This window comes from Ornithodoros turicata, chromosome 10 (genome assembly GCF_037126465.1).
Source record: "Ornithodoros turicata isolate Travis chromosome 10, ASM3712646v1, whole genome shotgun sequence".
Lineage (NCBI taxonomy): Eukaryota > Metazoa > Arthropoda > Arachnida > Ixodida > Argasidae > Ornithodoros > Ornithodoros turicata.
Window position 1 is genome coordinate 22,235,630 of NC_088210.1, and position 15,363 is coordinate 22,250,992.

Below are 15,363 nucleotides of genomic sequence, written 5' to 3' on the forward strand. Positions count from 1 at the left end.
GGAGAGTCTCTGGTTGGCCCAGAGCCCTGAAAGGTGAGTAGCGTCGACAATGAGGTGAATGTGTTGCAGATTTCCCAAGCCGCCATATAACATACACGTAAGAAAAATCGCACCATACGTGACGTAAAACAATGAAACATAGAACCAGCTATGCCAGGTCACTGCAGCCTCGGAACGCGAGGTTCATCCAGGTAGAGGTTCCAGGCAATGCGTGAAAGACTAGGACGCTGGCGTCGAGGTCGAGCTGTGGTGCTTCCTTCGGATTAGCTTGCCACTATAGGCCGCCACGTGTCATTCACACGTTTTCCAAAAGCTGACATGGTGTACCGAGAAACAATCTTTCGTGGTTCGCGCTCTATACAGACTTGTCACCGGGTGAAACCGCAACAAACATCGGTGACTTGTGCACGTTTCGTCATGCATCATCATTGTCGATTCTTCGATAGACTAGATGCGTCTCTGCTTCCACCTCCGTACCGTATAATAGTGTCGTGCCCAGGTCGGGTACCGTCGACCACTTGCCATGACTTGTGGTGTCGTCCCGACGCTGTAGCTAGTGGCATTTGTATTCCTGTTCCTGGAACTGACGAAATAGGGATTCCTTCAGTCCACCGACTGAGGTGGCTATATAAACTTGAGCCACTCGCTGGAAAAGCTACGCATCACCATCTTGTCAAAGGTACAGAGGCACAAAAGCCTACATGTCGCACTAGCCTACGTTAGGTGACGTTGGTGCCGATCAGGGGCGGCGCAACGTCCACAGTTCAGGGGAACCCCAGAACCCAACCGGCTCCCTCTTCCGTCCCCCAACGCCGCCGCCAATCCATACCCGGGTCCCAAAAATTCGAGGCAGTCACTTTCAGGTCATGTCGTCGTGAGTTCTACCGCATCAATCGACAGAGCCTTGACTCTTAATCGATTCAGGAAAAGGGTTAAGCATTTTATTCGCATGCGGCACCTTAAACACTCTGGCGCCTCATCTCCATGGGAATTTTGCGCCCCCTTTACAAATTCAAGAGGACTACAGTAAACCCTTAACCCCCTTTCCGCCACCCCTGGTGCAGAACAAAACTTCAAGCCTTCCCTTAAGCCAACAGTGTGGTGGTGATGGGCCAGTATGTGAAAAGAATAAAGTTGACGATTGGGGTGTAATTCCACACACGACACCACAGACAGGTTTGCCTATTGTAACTTTTTCAAAATATTCTCACGTTGTGTACAGAAATATAGGTGAAGTATACTATTCAGTATGAAGCCGCCGTTATTTAACAGGAAAATGAGCGGTAGCATTGATTGCTTCAACGGTCGCCCAAATGGGTACTTTGCTCCAGGTGAAGATCACGTTGCCCACCGTACCAACGCTCAGGAGCACAGTCACCACACCAATAGACTTGAAGAACATGCCGGCCACCACCTGCATGAGGACGCAACGAGGTATAAAGGCAATCAGCATCAATGAACATGACACCCCACCAGGTTTACGGGACTGAGCTGGAGTCTTTCTTGCATGATGGCCATGGCCATGGACGAAGTAGGAAATATCAGGGTCGTGGAAGATGCAGCTGTGATGGGAATTGCAAAGTATAGTGGATTGCATGGAATCTTGAGCGCCTAGAAAATAGCAAACGGACAACTATTTATGATGTTCGCTAGGCCATGCTGAGAGACACAAAATACAGGAAAAATGGTAGGACATGTCTCTTATATGACGGACAAGGTGCTACTTTCTGATAACTCATATTTGACAAACACAACGTCCAAGCAACGATGAAAGAAAGAATCAAGATGGTGGTGAGAAAGGTGCGTTGTCTCAGATCATTGCTTCAGCGCCGGTGAGGTGTTGGTGGTTCATCGAGCCTCTGGTAGACGCACTATCAAAAATGCCGCCTGCAGGGTGTGGTGTTCTGTTTCAATGCAAGCAGGGCCTGTGAGAGAAATTACGGGCCCCGGGGATGGGCTATGCGCGGGCCCCCTCCTCACGTCTCGATGACATAGTCCAAGTATTTCTTCCTTTGATTACGACGGGCATTGGTCGCGCGTGCCCCTGAAGGGGCCCTGGGCGCCATCCTAGGCTGCCCGCCCCCCTTCTCGTCGGCCCTGCATGCAAGAGACTGTGGCCAGAGTGAATGTGTGTGTCCGGTAACCAGCACAGGTGTTTGTTCGATTCACGCCACAGGCGTCGCTAGCTTGCCGTCAACTGCGGCTCTTCCGGCTCCTTTTGTCCGTTTCTTGCCCTTCATTATTTACGACGCTTCCATCACCATGACGAGCACAAATGTCACATTTCAGCAAATGAAATAAGGTATCTTCGATTTGGATGCACTCCCCGAACTTTCAGGCGGTGCAGCGCCTTCGCATTCGTTTTGCAAGTGTTGAGCGCATCCTCTGCACTCTCGTATTCGTTTTTTGGTGGTGCGGCACTAGTTCTGCACGAGTTCACGGTCGGCTCGCACTTGCTGGATATATAGGAAGTGCAGTATGACTGCACGTGGAGCAGATTACGCGGGTCCGCGTGAGTGGCATGGGTGTTGATACGCTGACGGTTCCTTCCTGTCAGCAAGAGTGGACATGTGTACGAGGCAGCAGCGCAGTTAAGTGGCATGGTCGCGATAAGTACGTGAGATACGGTTAATACGTGATACGGTTAATACGTGATACGGTTAATACGTGATACGGTTAATACGCAATAAATACGTGAGATAGTACGGGTACATTTCGAGACCTAACCAAACGGATAACTCGAATTCTTGCCTGCACTGTGCCTGCGCAGGCAAATGACGCAAGCTTTGGAGCAACTGGATATAGCTTTTGAATACAAATATACACAGATGAAGGACAAAGTAGGAAAAACAGGAAGAACACGTGTTCGTAGTATCTGCCACAATGTTCTCGTGATGGCCGGGAACACGATTCTTTCGCGAAAGCAAGTAGAATGCATACGTCGTCCACTCGCTCCTTACATGTTACGTGCCATAACAAACACTTATTCCTATGACTATAGTGAAGCGAAGGAAGCATAACACACATAAACCGTATACATGAAAGGAAAAGCAAGCACAAAGAACATGACAGTGGCCGCGGTGCGGACAGCAGACAACCAGCCTGCTCCTGCACACGCTTCTTCGTTTTGGAAGCGACCGTGCAGCGCTATAGTGCTGATCCTACACTTGCACTTTCTCAGCCGGCGGCACACGCGCTTGCACCACGAGGTGCAGCCCAACTCGAAGAGACCTATACTTGAGGCTTACCACGTCGACGGAGATAGGAAGTAACATAGAGACTGTCGCCACATTCCCCACGAGTTCTGTTATCAGTGAGGCCCACATTGTAAGGAAGGCTTGCGTGAAAAGCCTGCCGTGGTTGCTGCTGTAGGGAAGGTCGCGCAGAAGCCAGTCGGCTACCGAGGAATTCTGAAATAAGCATGGCACGTGGATATACGCGGCAACGTGTATACTATAGACCAGTGTTTCTCAAACTTTTACAGTACGTGACCAATTTGAGTGGTACTATACCTACCAGTGGAGTGGTGCTATTCCGAAAATTTACTTTTGACGCAGGTACGAAAATGCTTATTAATGTTTTTTTTTAACAAGGATTGATTTAATTGTGTATTTTAATGAGAAGGATGTATTTGCTTTATTGATACAAGCAAATCAATACGTTGGTCTGTGTGGCTCAAGGCATATCGCATGTCTGATTGGACCCTCCATGAACACGAGAAAAAGGCTCATGACCCACACTCTGAGAAATGAACTTCACCGCATGGCACGCTCCTACACTCTAAAAACAGAGCTTCACCGCATAGCATGCTGTGCGCCAACCATTGCCACGAATGATAGGGTTTACCGCCTCTGATGCGAGGAGAGATGGGGAGGGGGGGAGAGGGGCGTACGCCTTTTTGTGGCAATTTGGATATATGGTAATTGCCACAAAAAGGCGTACGCCTCCCGCTCTCCTCGATTCAAAAGCGATAACCCTATCATTCGCAGCAATGGTTGGCGCACAGCATGCTATGGGGTGAAGTTCTCTTTTCAGAGTGTAGCCAACCATCATCTCGAATGGTATCGTTATCTGCCCTGATTTGTTGTAAACCGAAGGCGTACGCCTTTTTTGTCACACTTATGTTGTTCATAATTGTCACACAAAAAAGGCGTCCACCTCCCGTTTTCAACAAATCAGGGAAGATAACGATATCATTTGAGATGATGGTTGGCTAGGAGCGTGCTATGCGGTGAAGTTCATTTTTAAGAGCGTATTTGGGGGTCATGACCCACAGTTTGAGAAACACTGCTATAGACCCAAGCAACACAACATCTTGGCCCAATATTGGACCAATATTGGCAATGCCGGCCCAATGTCGGTCCAACATTGGTCCAATATTGCTTGGGGAGGGAGGCTATTTACCCGCATCGCAAACGCCATGGACGTGCTGCCTCCGTAAATTATGATGGCGCTCCATGGGACGTTTCGCTTTATTTCCTGGAAGCCGAGGAACCCGTCGACTACGTAGCTTATTTGCTCCCCGTAGCATGGCAAGGCAAACAGGAGTACAACTATTAGGTAGTCGAACATCAAACTTCTTGTAGCACTGAAAAGAAGGTGAACTATCGTTAGCGGGTCTTCCTGCCTATCTTGACCCATTACAAGTTATAGTGTTCCTCGACGTCTTCGTTAATTACGATTATCCTGGACAAGAGCCAGGATACAAATAGTGCAGCAACCAGGAGCTCCAGTCGCCTGCGTTAGCGAGCGGGGGTTAGGTGGGTACAAGGCAGCGCCCTCAGTTCTCACCTGTGTTTCCCAAGATTACTTTTCTGTTTTTTCAGACATTTTCGAATGGCCCTGGCTGCATCCTTGTTCAAGCGTGCGTCACTGTAAATAGGGCGGTGTTCGAAATCGGCATGGGTTAAAGGGGATATCTCATGTTACTGCGAGAGCCTATAAGATCAGCTTGTGCACCTCGTTGAAAAGGTGCGCGGGCAGTTCTACGGATCATTTTCGTGTACTCCGTCGGCTATACCATCATATCGTAACGAGAACGAAAACGAGAGGCGGAGCCTATTTTGTGTGCATTATGTACGGGACACAAAATAGGCTCCGCCTCTCGTTTTCAACAAATCGGGTGCGAGAACGTTGTCATTCGGGATGATGGGTGGCTAGGAGCGTGCTATGTGGTGAAGTTCATTTTTAAGAGTGTAGGGTATTAGAGGAGGCCCTTCCTCAGGGAGATTATCTTGTTGCCCTTCTGACTACGATCTCTGATCTGATTACGCCACGCAATGACACCGGGCCGGGCATAGTTCAATGCTGGTTTTTCAGGGTGTTTCCGCAAGTTAAATTGCGGAACGAAGGGACACCTCTCAGCGAAAATATTTTGCATGATGTCTTGCTTGATGACTAGAGCAGGATCTTGAACACTGCTAAATGTAGTTTCATTTCTCCTTTAATGTCAGCCAATTACATCATAAGACCGGCTAGCTCTCTACCGCAGAGTGCACTCCTCTTCACTCTAAAAACTGAACTTCACTGCATAGCACGCTCTGCGTCAATCATTGCCACGGATGATAGGGTTATCGCTTCTGATTCTAGGAGAGAGGGAGGCGACGTACCCCTTTTTGTGTCAATCATACTTAAAGTGACACAAAAAGGCGCACGCCCCCCTCCCTCTCTTCGCATCAGAAGCGATAGCCCTATCATTCGTGGCAATGGTTGACGCAGAGCGTGCTATGCGGTGAAGTACAGTTTTTAGAGTGTTGTGCACTCTTAAAAATGCATTTTACCGTATAGCACGCTCCTAGCCAACCACCATCTCGAATGATATCGTTATCTGCCCTGATTTGTTGGCAACAGGAGGCGTGCGCCTTTTTTGTGACACTTATGCAGTTCATAATTGTCACAAAAATGTCGTACGCCTCCCGTCTCCAGTAAATCAGTGGAGAGAACGATATCATTCGAGATAGTGGTTGGCTAGGAGCGGCGTGCTATATGGTGAAGTTCGCTTGTAAGAGTGAGGTAGCTGCATGATGTCAGTGGATACGGTGGACATGCGACGTTAGAATATATGTGCAAGACGAGGAGCGGTGTAGAGTCTCACGTGCATAATGGCCCCGCAAAACTATGGCGACGCCAGCGTAATATCACGACCATTCTCGATGTACAGGGTGGACGTAATACTGCATACATGACATTCTCGGGTACCCCAGCCACAACTTCCGGCGCCACGAAGACTTCCGGTCCTTTTACGACTAAGGACGCTCGGAACCAGCCACCATGCAGAAATATATCTTTCTCTTTCCCGATTTGTTGAAAACGGGAGGCATACGCCTTTTTGTGGCAATTTGAATTGCCACAAAAAGGCGTATACAAACCCTCTCTCTCTATCCTCAAATCAGGTGCGATAACTGTATCAAATGGCACAGCGGTTGGCGCAGAGCGTGTTTGCTGTGAAACCGGAGGTCGTTTTGGGCCCCAGACCGGAAGCTACTTCCCTAAGTCATGAGCTTTTCGTCCGCATTGTCGACTGTGTCAACTTCCTCTATCAGCTTACTATTTATGCAGGATCCTGGCGTTGTACCGGTTCCAGCATGCAATCATGGACGGTATCACGACAGGGAGCATCAGCATCCACCAGATCGTGTGCGTTATCACGTCCTGACCGAAACGCCTGCGACACATGCATTTGTCAAAACTCGCTAACCTCTTTTGCCACGACCGTCTTACATTTTAAAATATGCCACAAAGTATCGGTTCCCTCGGTTCCCTGCTAGGCTGATCACGGACGTTAAGAAGGAAGCCATGGTAACGCTGATTATGAGATCTCTCTCCATGCGCTTGTACCTCCTGCATATAGGATACGTACCCTATTGGATATCACTTGGAAAAATACCAGACGCCAACTTACTGGCTTTCCCAGAAGGCGACGTCATTCAGAATCCCTGGCTTCATGTAGGTCGAAGACGCATGACGCATCACTGTGTGCGCAATACGTAGAAGTCTGTTATCTCAGTAGACTACTGTACACAGTAAATTTATTTACGCCCCTATGAGTGTAAAATGAGTGTTAGATAACTCACACCCTTATGGGTGTAAATGCTACACCTCAATAATGGGTGTAACGGGGGTGTGACATGTTGCACCCAAAAGAAGGGTGCTGATTGGGTGTGTGCATTGACCCAAAAAACAAAAAAAGAAGGCTTGCTCCCGAAATTCACGGAACACTAGTTCCACTGATGCAGTGCAACCTGCATTTGCAAGTGTAAACATCTTAACTCTTAGGGCATTTTTAATTCCGTGCTAGCGCCACGGAGCAACTGTGTGCATGAATGGCGTACAGGCGTGGACAGATGGAGAGAGGACAGTAGGAAGGAGTGGGGGAACAGGGGGGTTAGTGTGCGTCCTCTGCCGACTTCAGGGAGAACTGACATTCGTTGGGTAAGCCTTCGGAAAACCCAGACGGTGACAGGATTCGAACCCGTGTCACCGGCGTGGAAAGCGATGATCTTAACCCCTATGCCACGGGAAGTGGTCTCTTAAAGTTTAGCTAGCTCTGCACTCCAAGAGCTTAGAAACGCTTTGCAAGCTAAGCCAAGTGCTTCCGCTTTAACCAAGTCGACACTTCAACACCAGCCTGCCTTCGACATTTGCAAGCCCAGTTGAAGGCTGCTGCTGCTGCTGCTGCTGCTGCTGCTGCTGCTGCTGCTGCTGCTGCTGCCGCTGCCGCTGCCGAACTTCCCTTGTTTGTTCCTAACTGTTCGTAATCTTTGGTTGCTTCTACTTTTTCTTTTCGTATATTAATTTCACAATCACTCACAGTAATTAGCCCTCTAATTACATACATACATGTATTTTAATTTCAATGTCACCCGCGCCAGTAAACCTTCCAGCTAGGGGGTCAAGCCCCTGTCACCCATTTTCAAGTTTAGTCCTGCTGAAGGCAGCGGTGACTGCCAAAACGACGACCCCTAATTTTGACTACAGATGTCCTACAGTTGGCAATACGACTGTAAATCTGTTTCGAGTAATTCCCATAATTCCCATTTAGTTTTGTTGATGCAATAAAAGTAGCAGTTGTTGTTAATCCTTATACAGCTTCCCAGGTCCTCCGTTACTTATGGTCTATATCTTTTCGCATCCATCTGTATGTACAAAGTTATCTATACACACACATAAGGAGTTATATATATATATATTGCAAATATTCTCACAATGAAAAAGAAAACTACAGGAGCTTGAGCATTGTGCGGCATACACCCCTGTTGCACTGATATGAGTGCGCCAAAATTTAGCATGGTGTGTAACATAAGCGTGATCGGGGTGTATTGGCACATTACTCCCCTTTTACACCAACACGGGTGCTTAGTTGAGTGCAGTATAAGTGTAATTCAGGTGTGTCCTCATACTACATCCTTTTCACACCGGGAAGGGCGTAAAAAAATTTACTGTGTACCCCTCCAAGCCCCCTTGATGTTCATTAAAACGAGACCGCTAGAAGACCGTTTACGAAACCGTCTTACGTTAGATGTAAGTCTACCTGACTACCAATATATCTCGAAGTTGAGGTATTTGAAGACCTGAGTTGTAATATACTCGCCATTCTCGCGAAGACTAGGCTTTGGAGTCGGTGAGGCGACGCCAGGATTTATAACTTTCCCTTTTTCGAAGATTGACGTCTGCAGCTTGGGACGCCCCACCGGCTTTCCTGCAGCTGCTAGAGACGACTTCAACGGAAATGCCGGCTGCTTTGGAGGGCTATGTAACTCTACCGACGGAACCTCTGTTGTTGTTGAGCCGCGGGGCGTTGCACTCTGGCAAGATGGCTCCTCTGAGCGAGAGTTTGCTAGAAGAGTAACAGTTGCTAGGATATCAGCGAAAAAAAACAAAGAAAGAAAAAAGAAAGGAATCTCTACTCACTCTCATAATGTACAGGAGCAATCTTATTCGTCCAGTTGTTTTTGTCTTCCGGCTTGCGGAACAGGGCGTCTTCTAGTCCTTTTCTCCTAATTGCGGTAAACCCTTCAGTTGCTTTCTGAAAGAGTGAACGCTGGTGGAACGCCTGGATGACGTCGTCCTGCAGAAAGATAGCTTTGTTAATTCTTGATGGAAATTGATGTACTGAGGCTGGAACACATAGAAAGGACAAATACATACATGGCCTCAAGTGCCTAAGAGATTATTGATGAAAGAAGGAAGTCACTGAAACGTTTAGCCAGCTGTAGGACTCGATCCCACATCATCTGTATTACAGATCCCATTGCTCTTACCAATTGAGCTAAGCTAACGGACCTCCCCAGCGACTTCCAATGGTGCGTCATCTGAAGGGACAAACCAACCAGACGATGTGGGTCGTACAGCCCGTTAACCTTTTCAGTAGCTTCCTTCTTTCGTCATTGTTAATTCTGTTCGTGGTGGTCCACAAACAGTCTGTTTATACGAGCGACATTCCCCCAGTGTACTGCAGCGGAAGATGCGAAAAACGTCATAGCTTTCTGCTGTCACGTGATCGTGAGTGCTCAACGTCGTGTCTTCACATACACTGCTAACCGTGGGGAAGACCCTGGGACACAGCCACAACATATTCCGTAGCAGACGACAGGAAAAGACGCTGACAATGTCATCTGCTAAGTGTCGTCTGCTAAATGCGCAGTAAGTCACTCCCGATATTTCGGTACCGTACGCGATTGCTCAACATAACACGGACGGAACTTTGGCCCCGTGAGCAGTGTTTTCGCTTTTTCTTCCTCTAGAATATTTCGTGAGGACGTCGCTCGTGTGAATACACCGTAAATGGATTACCTGAATTGCAGTGACCAGGCGCCCCACGATTGCTACCATGACGCTGACTACGGCAGTGCTGTCCAGGAACAAGGAAGTAGCTACGGTAGCCCAGAGGCAGCTTAAAAGAATTGCACGCATGCGCGTTCCGCAGTACTCCAGGATTGCTAGTGCAGTTCGCGTCACCAAGGATGTGCAGTTGATGCACAGTACTAACAACACGGAAGCCAGTTCTCTCAGAGCAGCAGGCTGTAAGATGGTGACTTTGGTTAGGGATATCAACGAGATCCTCCCTGCCTGCACGAAATACACCATCTAATAAAATGATTCGCAAAAGTCAGGAAAAAGCCAATGTGCGCCGACGTCAGAACTCGACCCGGGATCGACCCTCCCGATTCACGGATGATATGATTACAGCACATTGACATGCCTCAAGTACAAGGGCAATGGACAAGAGACACGCCCGGTGCCCGAGTCTTGGCGTCGTCAACTTTGCTTTTTCCTCGGTTATTAGAATCAGCTCAGTGGCGTTACCGCTTGCGATAAGTTCATGCCGTCACCTGCGGTGACCTGGAAGATGTAGTCGAGTGCTTATTTCGGCGACGCAGCAATTGCCGCTGTATTACGATTACATAGTTAGCCGAATTAATGAAGTACACTCATGGAAACCTTCTGTTTGGGTGGCAAGAACCTTGTGTCGTGCAGAACGTTTTCCCCTTTTTATCTCTCGTAATTTTTTTTAAAATTAGGGCTCACGCTCTCGTGCAGCACCCTGTATATGAAAGCACGGAGGGCCATGACATATACTTACAGCCATGTAACACCGCTGGATATTGGGGAAGCCAAGTACTTGGAGGATGAGCATGGGCAAGAAGCCGGCTACTTGGCTGGGAAGAGCGTCTGTCAGGAGCGTGGTCAGCGTACTTGAAATGCAGTAGCAACACTTTACTTCCTGCACAAAAGGCAATATAGAGATGCAAGGTTCACGCGCTGCGCTCAGGTTATTTAAATAACTTCATAAATAACTTCATTGACCGCTGACCAGGACTGGTTGGTGGGTCTCATGTACGAACTACATTCACCTTTGTTCCACCTGCCAGTACGGGAAGCATGAGAAGAGGAGCCAGAATGCCCACGAGTATAGGTAAATCCTTTATGAAAGCTTGACTGGTGCATCGCTCCTCTTGCATGGTGTTCCTGTGGACCAGTTCAAACCTTCCGTTGCGTCTCAATTACGTCTCTGTTACGTCTCTGTTACGTTACGCCTCTATTACCCTTCAACCACGGAACATCAATCCTATATACATACAGGAAAGACGATGATACGCCAGAGATCCTCGATGCATCTAGAGCACATGAAAGAACAGGGCCATAGCATAAGAGTAAATGGTGTTATATCACGAGCAGAGCTGAGCGTGCCATGGAAGATTTTCCCCCTTTTCTTTTTCTCCTTTCGGTGAAGGGAGAAAGTCTGGCAACACGTTGCTTCCGCCCTGGCCTTCCGTACTGTGTTTGGGATTACATTTAACTGGCAAGGGTTAACGTTATCGAGAATATTCGGAGAAAGTTTGAAAGTTTGTTGTTGAATCTTTTACGAGAGATACGTGGGGAGACGGTTTTATTATTCTTACACGAACATTCTGAGTCATCTGTGTATATACCTACCTTAAAGGCAAGGAGAACACTCGCTGACATTTTATTTCTGTATAAGTTATAGTAAACGGTAAGACCCGGCGATCAAGCAGACTTCGGTTATTGTTTTGCCCATCCGTGCAAAACGCTATGATGCCAACTTACCGTACGCAGCACATGTATAAAGATACCTTATGCCCAGCATTTGACATCTTTGCTGACCTTAAGCATTTTAAAAGAGTGTGCCGCAGTCTTAATCTGTGCTCGTTTCTTTTCTTTTAGGGCATACTTATGCTTTACATTTCCTTCGCTAATGTTGTGACGTTACTTGTATTTTATTGTTCACGTTTACCATCGTAAAAGTGAAAGACATCGTTCTTTCCCATGATTTGCTGAAAACAGGGGGCGTACGCCATTTTTGCGGCATTATGCAGTTCATAATTGCCAAAAAATGGCGCCCCAAATTCTAAAAACACGGCTTCACCGCATAGCACGCTCCTAGCCAACCATGATCCCAAATGGCAACGTTCTCTTCGTTGATTTGATGAAAACGGGGGGCGTACGGCATCTTTGTAGCAATTATGAACTCCATATAATGCACCAAAAATGGCGTACGCCCCCTGTTTTCAGCAAATGATGGGAAAGAACGATGTCTTTCACTTTTACTTTAATATAAAGTATAAAGTACAAAAAGTATAAAACGATATCATTCGAGACGATGGTTGGCTAGGAGCGTGCTATGCGGTGAAGTTCATTTTTAAGCGTGGACTTTATACATTACTTGAAGTACACTTTAGGGTTTTTGTTGTAGTTTGAAGTGCACATTTTTGCAAGCACTTAATATGCACTTTACTTGAAGTTCTTTCCCTGGCTGCCCAAAGTTACCAAAAGTTACACTCCCAGAACGATTCTTGAACTGGCCATGACCTTGGCCTTCCCGCTCAGTATGCATTTTACGCATTACATAGCCAATTATGGAGAGAAAGTATTCATATATTGACCGATCTTTTCTCATGAAGTCGTTCGCTTTCAATGTTCGATCCGCAGCCGGCGTGATAAAAAGCTGCCGCTGACGGGAAAAACCGTTACCCGAGCGACGGACGCCACCAACACAAAACCGCCATGACGTTGCTTTTCCGACCGTTGCCCAATAGCAAAATTCGGCTGGCAGGACACGTGACATTGTTGTGGTACGTATGTATAGGATTCCTCAATGGCTTCGTGGGATTAACACCATGCCTGGCAGAAAAATGTGGCTGTGACCTCCGCACCTCTGGGGAGTCTCATGACAGTTATTCTCTGTCGTGCGAAAAAGAAGATATTAGGTTCTCTGAACCATTAGATCGCGTTTGTCTTTGTTCGCATACTTTGTGTTCGCGGTTCTTGTACGTGTACAGTAGCGGAGCGCTGTAGAGATGGTGTTTTACCGGCATCTGCTGAAGCACCTTTGATGGATACTGTCTTCGAGTGCGGTGAATATTGGGACCATTGTCTATGGGATGGTACTTCTCTGGCACCTTGAGCAGCTGTGTTCGAGTGTCGCTTAGAACACGAGTGGAGAGCCTTGCTCATAGGTCGCTGTGTCAGTTTGTCATGGTCTGTCTTCGACCTCACAATCGCTCACAAGCTTGATTACGTCGACTGGCACTAACGACTGATGGTAAGGTACCACATCAAACGGAAAGACTGAGACCTTACCCCGGGCAGTCGGCTTAACGTGCAACGATCAGTCTGCCGAAGGAATACAAGTACAACAACGTTTCTTAACGGTAGCGTCCGTCCATGGAGCCAACAGGTGCGAGAAGGAAATCCTGCTCCCGCCAAAAGAGCATTCGCTCTGAAGATGAAGACAGTGGCCGTGGGTCAGTGGACAGCGGTCAAACGTCTAGCGGCGGTACCTGTAGTAACACTTCGGACGACGCCTGTTCTGTAACCTTAGATTACGAGGACGTGTCGTCTCCCTGTAGTAGCACAGCGTCGGGGCCTGTGTATATACGACCCCCTGGGTTTGATCATCATGGGCATTCTATTGTTCTGAGGAACAGTGATCCACCCGAGAATCCGCGCAAGTCACTAGAAGATACATACGATCGAGAGGCTGGAACGGGAAGGAAGCCCACCACCCAACTTCCCAGAAAATCTAGCATTATCAGTGTCAGTGATGCGAGCGCTCTCAGCGACAACCAGAAGATCTGCACTCGAGTAAAAGCAAAGGTGAAACGAGGTGAGTTGTAAAATTTTATTCCACCATTTCTCTCGCACTCGATCGGCACTTAGACCCTCTTGCGACATCAAAATCAGTTTATTGTTCTCACTTATGTTGTAGCCGCTTCGTTGTCTAACAGTTCACAAAGATGTGCAGCAGAGACAGTTTAGTTCAATTCAACAATATAATGATTAGAGAGCAAATACTCAAAGACGATATTTACGCTGCTGCCCTAGCATTTCTACCGCTATATAGTTCTGCTAAGCTAACTAGCTTTGCTTCTACGCAACCCAAAGTCAATGGGGCTTGTTCTGCAGAAACCGTTACGCTATGTTGTCTAATTTTCCCCGAAACACAATCTGTAGTCAGGAGTAAAGGTCGTTCGTGTCCTTGGAGCACTGCACGCTGACCTTCGTGCCAACTAATCGATAGTCACTACCAGTACGCAACACCCTCGTGGCACGCTCCGTCATGCTCTGAGACCACAAAGCATGCGCCGACGTTCTGCCTGGAATACACAATGCTCTTGAAGTGGTGCATCTCGGTTATGCAATTGAAGGGCGCAACAAATCACGTTGCTGATGCAATTCCATTGCAATGTCCTTACGTAGGCGCTATGGGTAAGCATGACTGGATGACAGCATTGAGTCATTAAATACTACGCTCTAAAAAGTACAGGCGTGCGTCTCCTTTGCGATACTTGAGTACTCGCGGCGACTTCGTTACGACGTTACGATAGACGTTGTGGGTATAGGACTACTTGGAAGCAAAAGTGCGTCTGGACGAGCGAAGAAACGCACGCCAAGAGGGAGTCAGGTCGAGTCGATAATCCAAGCTCAAGTTATGCAGTTTCTTAGGGACTGTGATGGTAAACTGAAAGGCACGCAGAAAGGGACCGCAAGAATTTTCAAGTTCGAAATTAAGAAGCTTTGTTGAATTGCGTCAGCAATTTTAGAGCAGACACTATGAAGATGTAGAAGAAAGACCACGAACCAGACAGCCTCCCAGATGCGTCGACATATAGTAGAAGGTCACACCGCGCCAGGGAGCATATAGACCCCGCGTGCCACGGAGACCCTGCGAGTTGCATAGAGGTTTATGAGCATATGGCACGCGAGGCAATCGGCACGGCGTGCCGCACGTCTGTGAGGCAGTCTAGGGCCCTATCCTCGTCAAAGTAATTGACTTCGATTACTTTGTGTCTCGCCTGTAACTGGTCTTACGTGAAGAAGGCGTGAAGAACGGTGGTGGTGCTGGTGCTGGTGAAAGGGTTTGTCGTTGTCAGCCTCACAGAAAGGCGTGAAGAACACAAGTGAATGGTTGAGGGCGCGTGACATTCATCTGCGTTCTTCACGCCTTCTTCACATAACGACCAATGACAATGGCGAGACACAAAGTTATCCAGGTCGATTACTTTGGCGAAAATAGGGCCCCTGGACTCTGATTGAGATCGGTTTCTTTGAAATGGTTTCTGTGAGCCCATGAATTTGCGCAGGACTTTTATCATATGGTGGCGTTGGAGTCCAGGCGGGCGGGACACCTGTATCAGAAGGCGGTTGCAGCGTATATTCGTATAAAATATACTCGTATATATCTAAAAAATTGGGAGACGTTGTAAGATCTTTGCGGATGTCAAGAGAGAATGAAGAGATCCCTGTGCAAGGCCGTCGGCTTGCACTTGCACTCGTTTGTCATTGTTAGTTTGCGGTTCCATGACCCCAAGTTCCGTGTCGGAAGCTCAGTTCATAGCACAG

General features: G+C 47.8%; 1 protein-coding gene across 3 annotated transcripts; it reads right to left on the minus strand.

Moving 5' to 3' along the window:
* Nucleotides 1–1,173: 1,173 nt before the first annotated feature.
* On the minus strand, nt 1,174–11,174 carry LOC135370318 (Na(+)/citrate cotransporter-like). 3 transcript variants are annotated; one of them, XM_064604039.1, is made up of 15 exons: nt 11,081–11,174; nt 10,854–10,968; nt 10,583–10,723; nt 9,793–10,020; nt 8,911–9,067; nt 8,591–8,836; nt 6,902–6,971; nt 6,721–6,840; nt 6,548–6,664; nt 4,792–4,872; nt 4,645–4,737; nt 4,405–4,588; nt 3,249–3,410; nt 1,474–1,611; nt 1,174–1,414 (listed from the first exon to the last, which is right to left on the minus strand). In XM_064604039.1, exons 2-15 carry the CDS (start codon nt 10,959–10,961, stop codon nt 1,262–1,264), a joined length of 1,998 nt encoding a protein of 665 aa, XP_064460109.1. In that variant the 5' UTR covers nt 10,962–10,968; nt 11,081–11,174; the 3' UTR covers nt 1,174–1,261. The 3 variants fall into 3 exon arrangements, with proteins under 3 accessions (XP_064460109.1, XP_064460108.1, XP_064460110.1); XM_064604038.1 differs by having other exon boundaries at nt 9,793–10,068; XM_064604040.1 differs by lacking the exon at nt 4,645–4,737 and having other exon boundaries at nt 9,793–10,068.
* Between the last annotated feature and the right edge of the window lie 4,189 nt (nt 11,175–15,363).

Coding starts and splice junctions, on each gene's coding strand:
- LOC135370318 (XM_064604038.1), bottom strand. CDS start 10,961: ATGCAAGAGGAGCGATGCACCAGTCAAGCTTTCATAAAGGATTTACCT. Junction 6,665..6,720: donor TTTGTGGCATATTTTAAAAT/GTAAGACGGTCG, acceptor CATGTGTCGCAG/GCGTTTCGGTCAGGACGTGA. Junction 4,589..4,644: donor GTCGAGGAACACTATAACTT/GTAATGGGTCAA, acceptor CCTTCTTTTCAG/TGCTACAAGAAGTTTGATGT.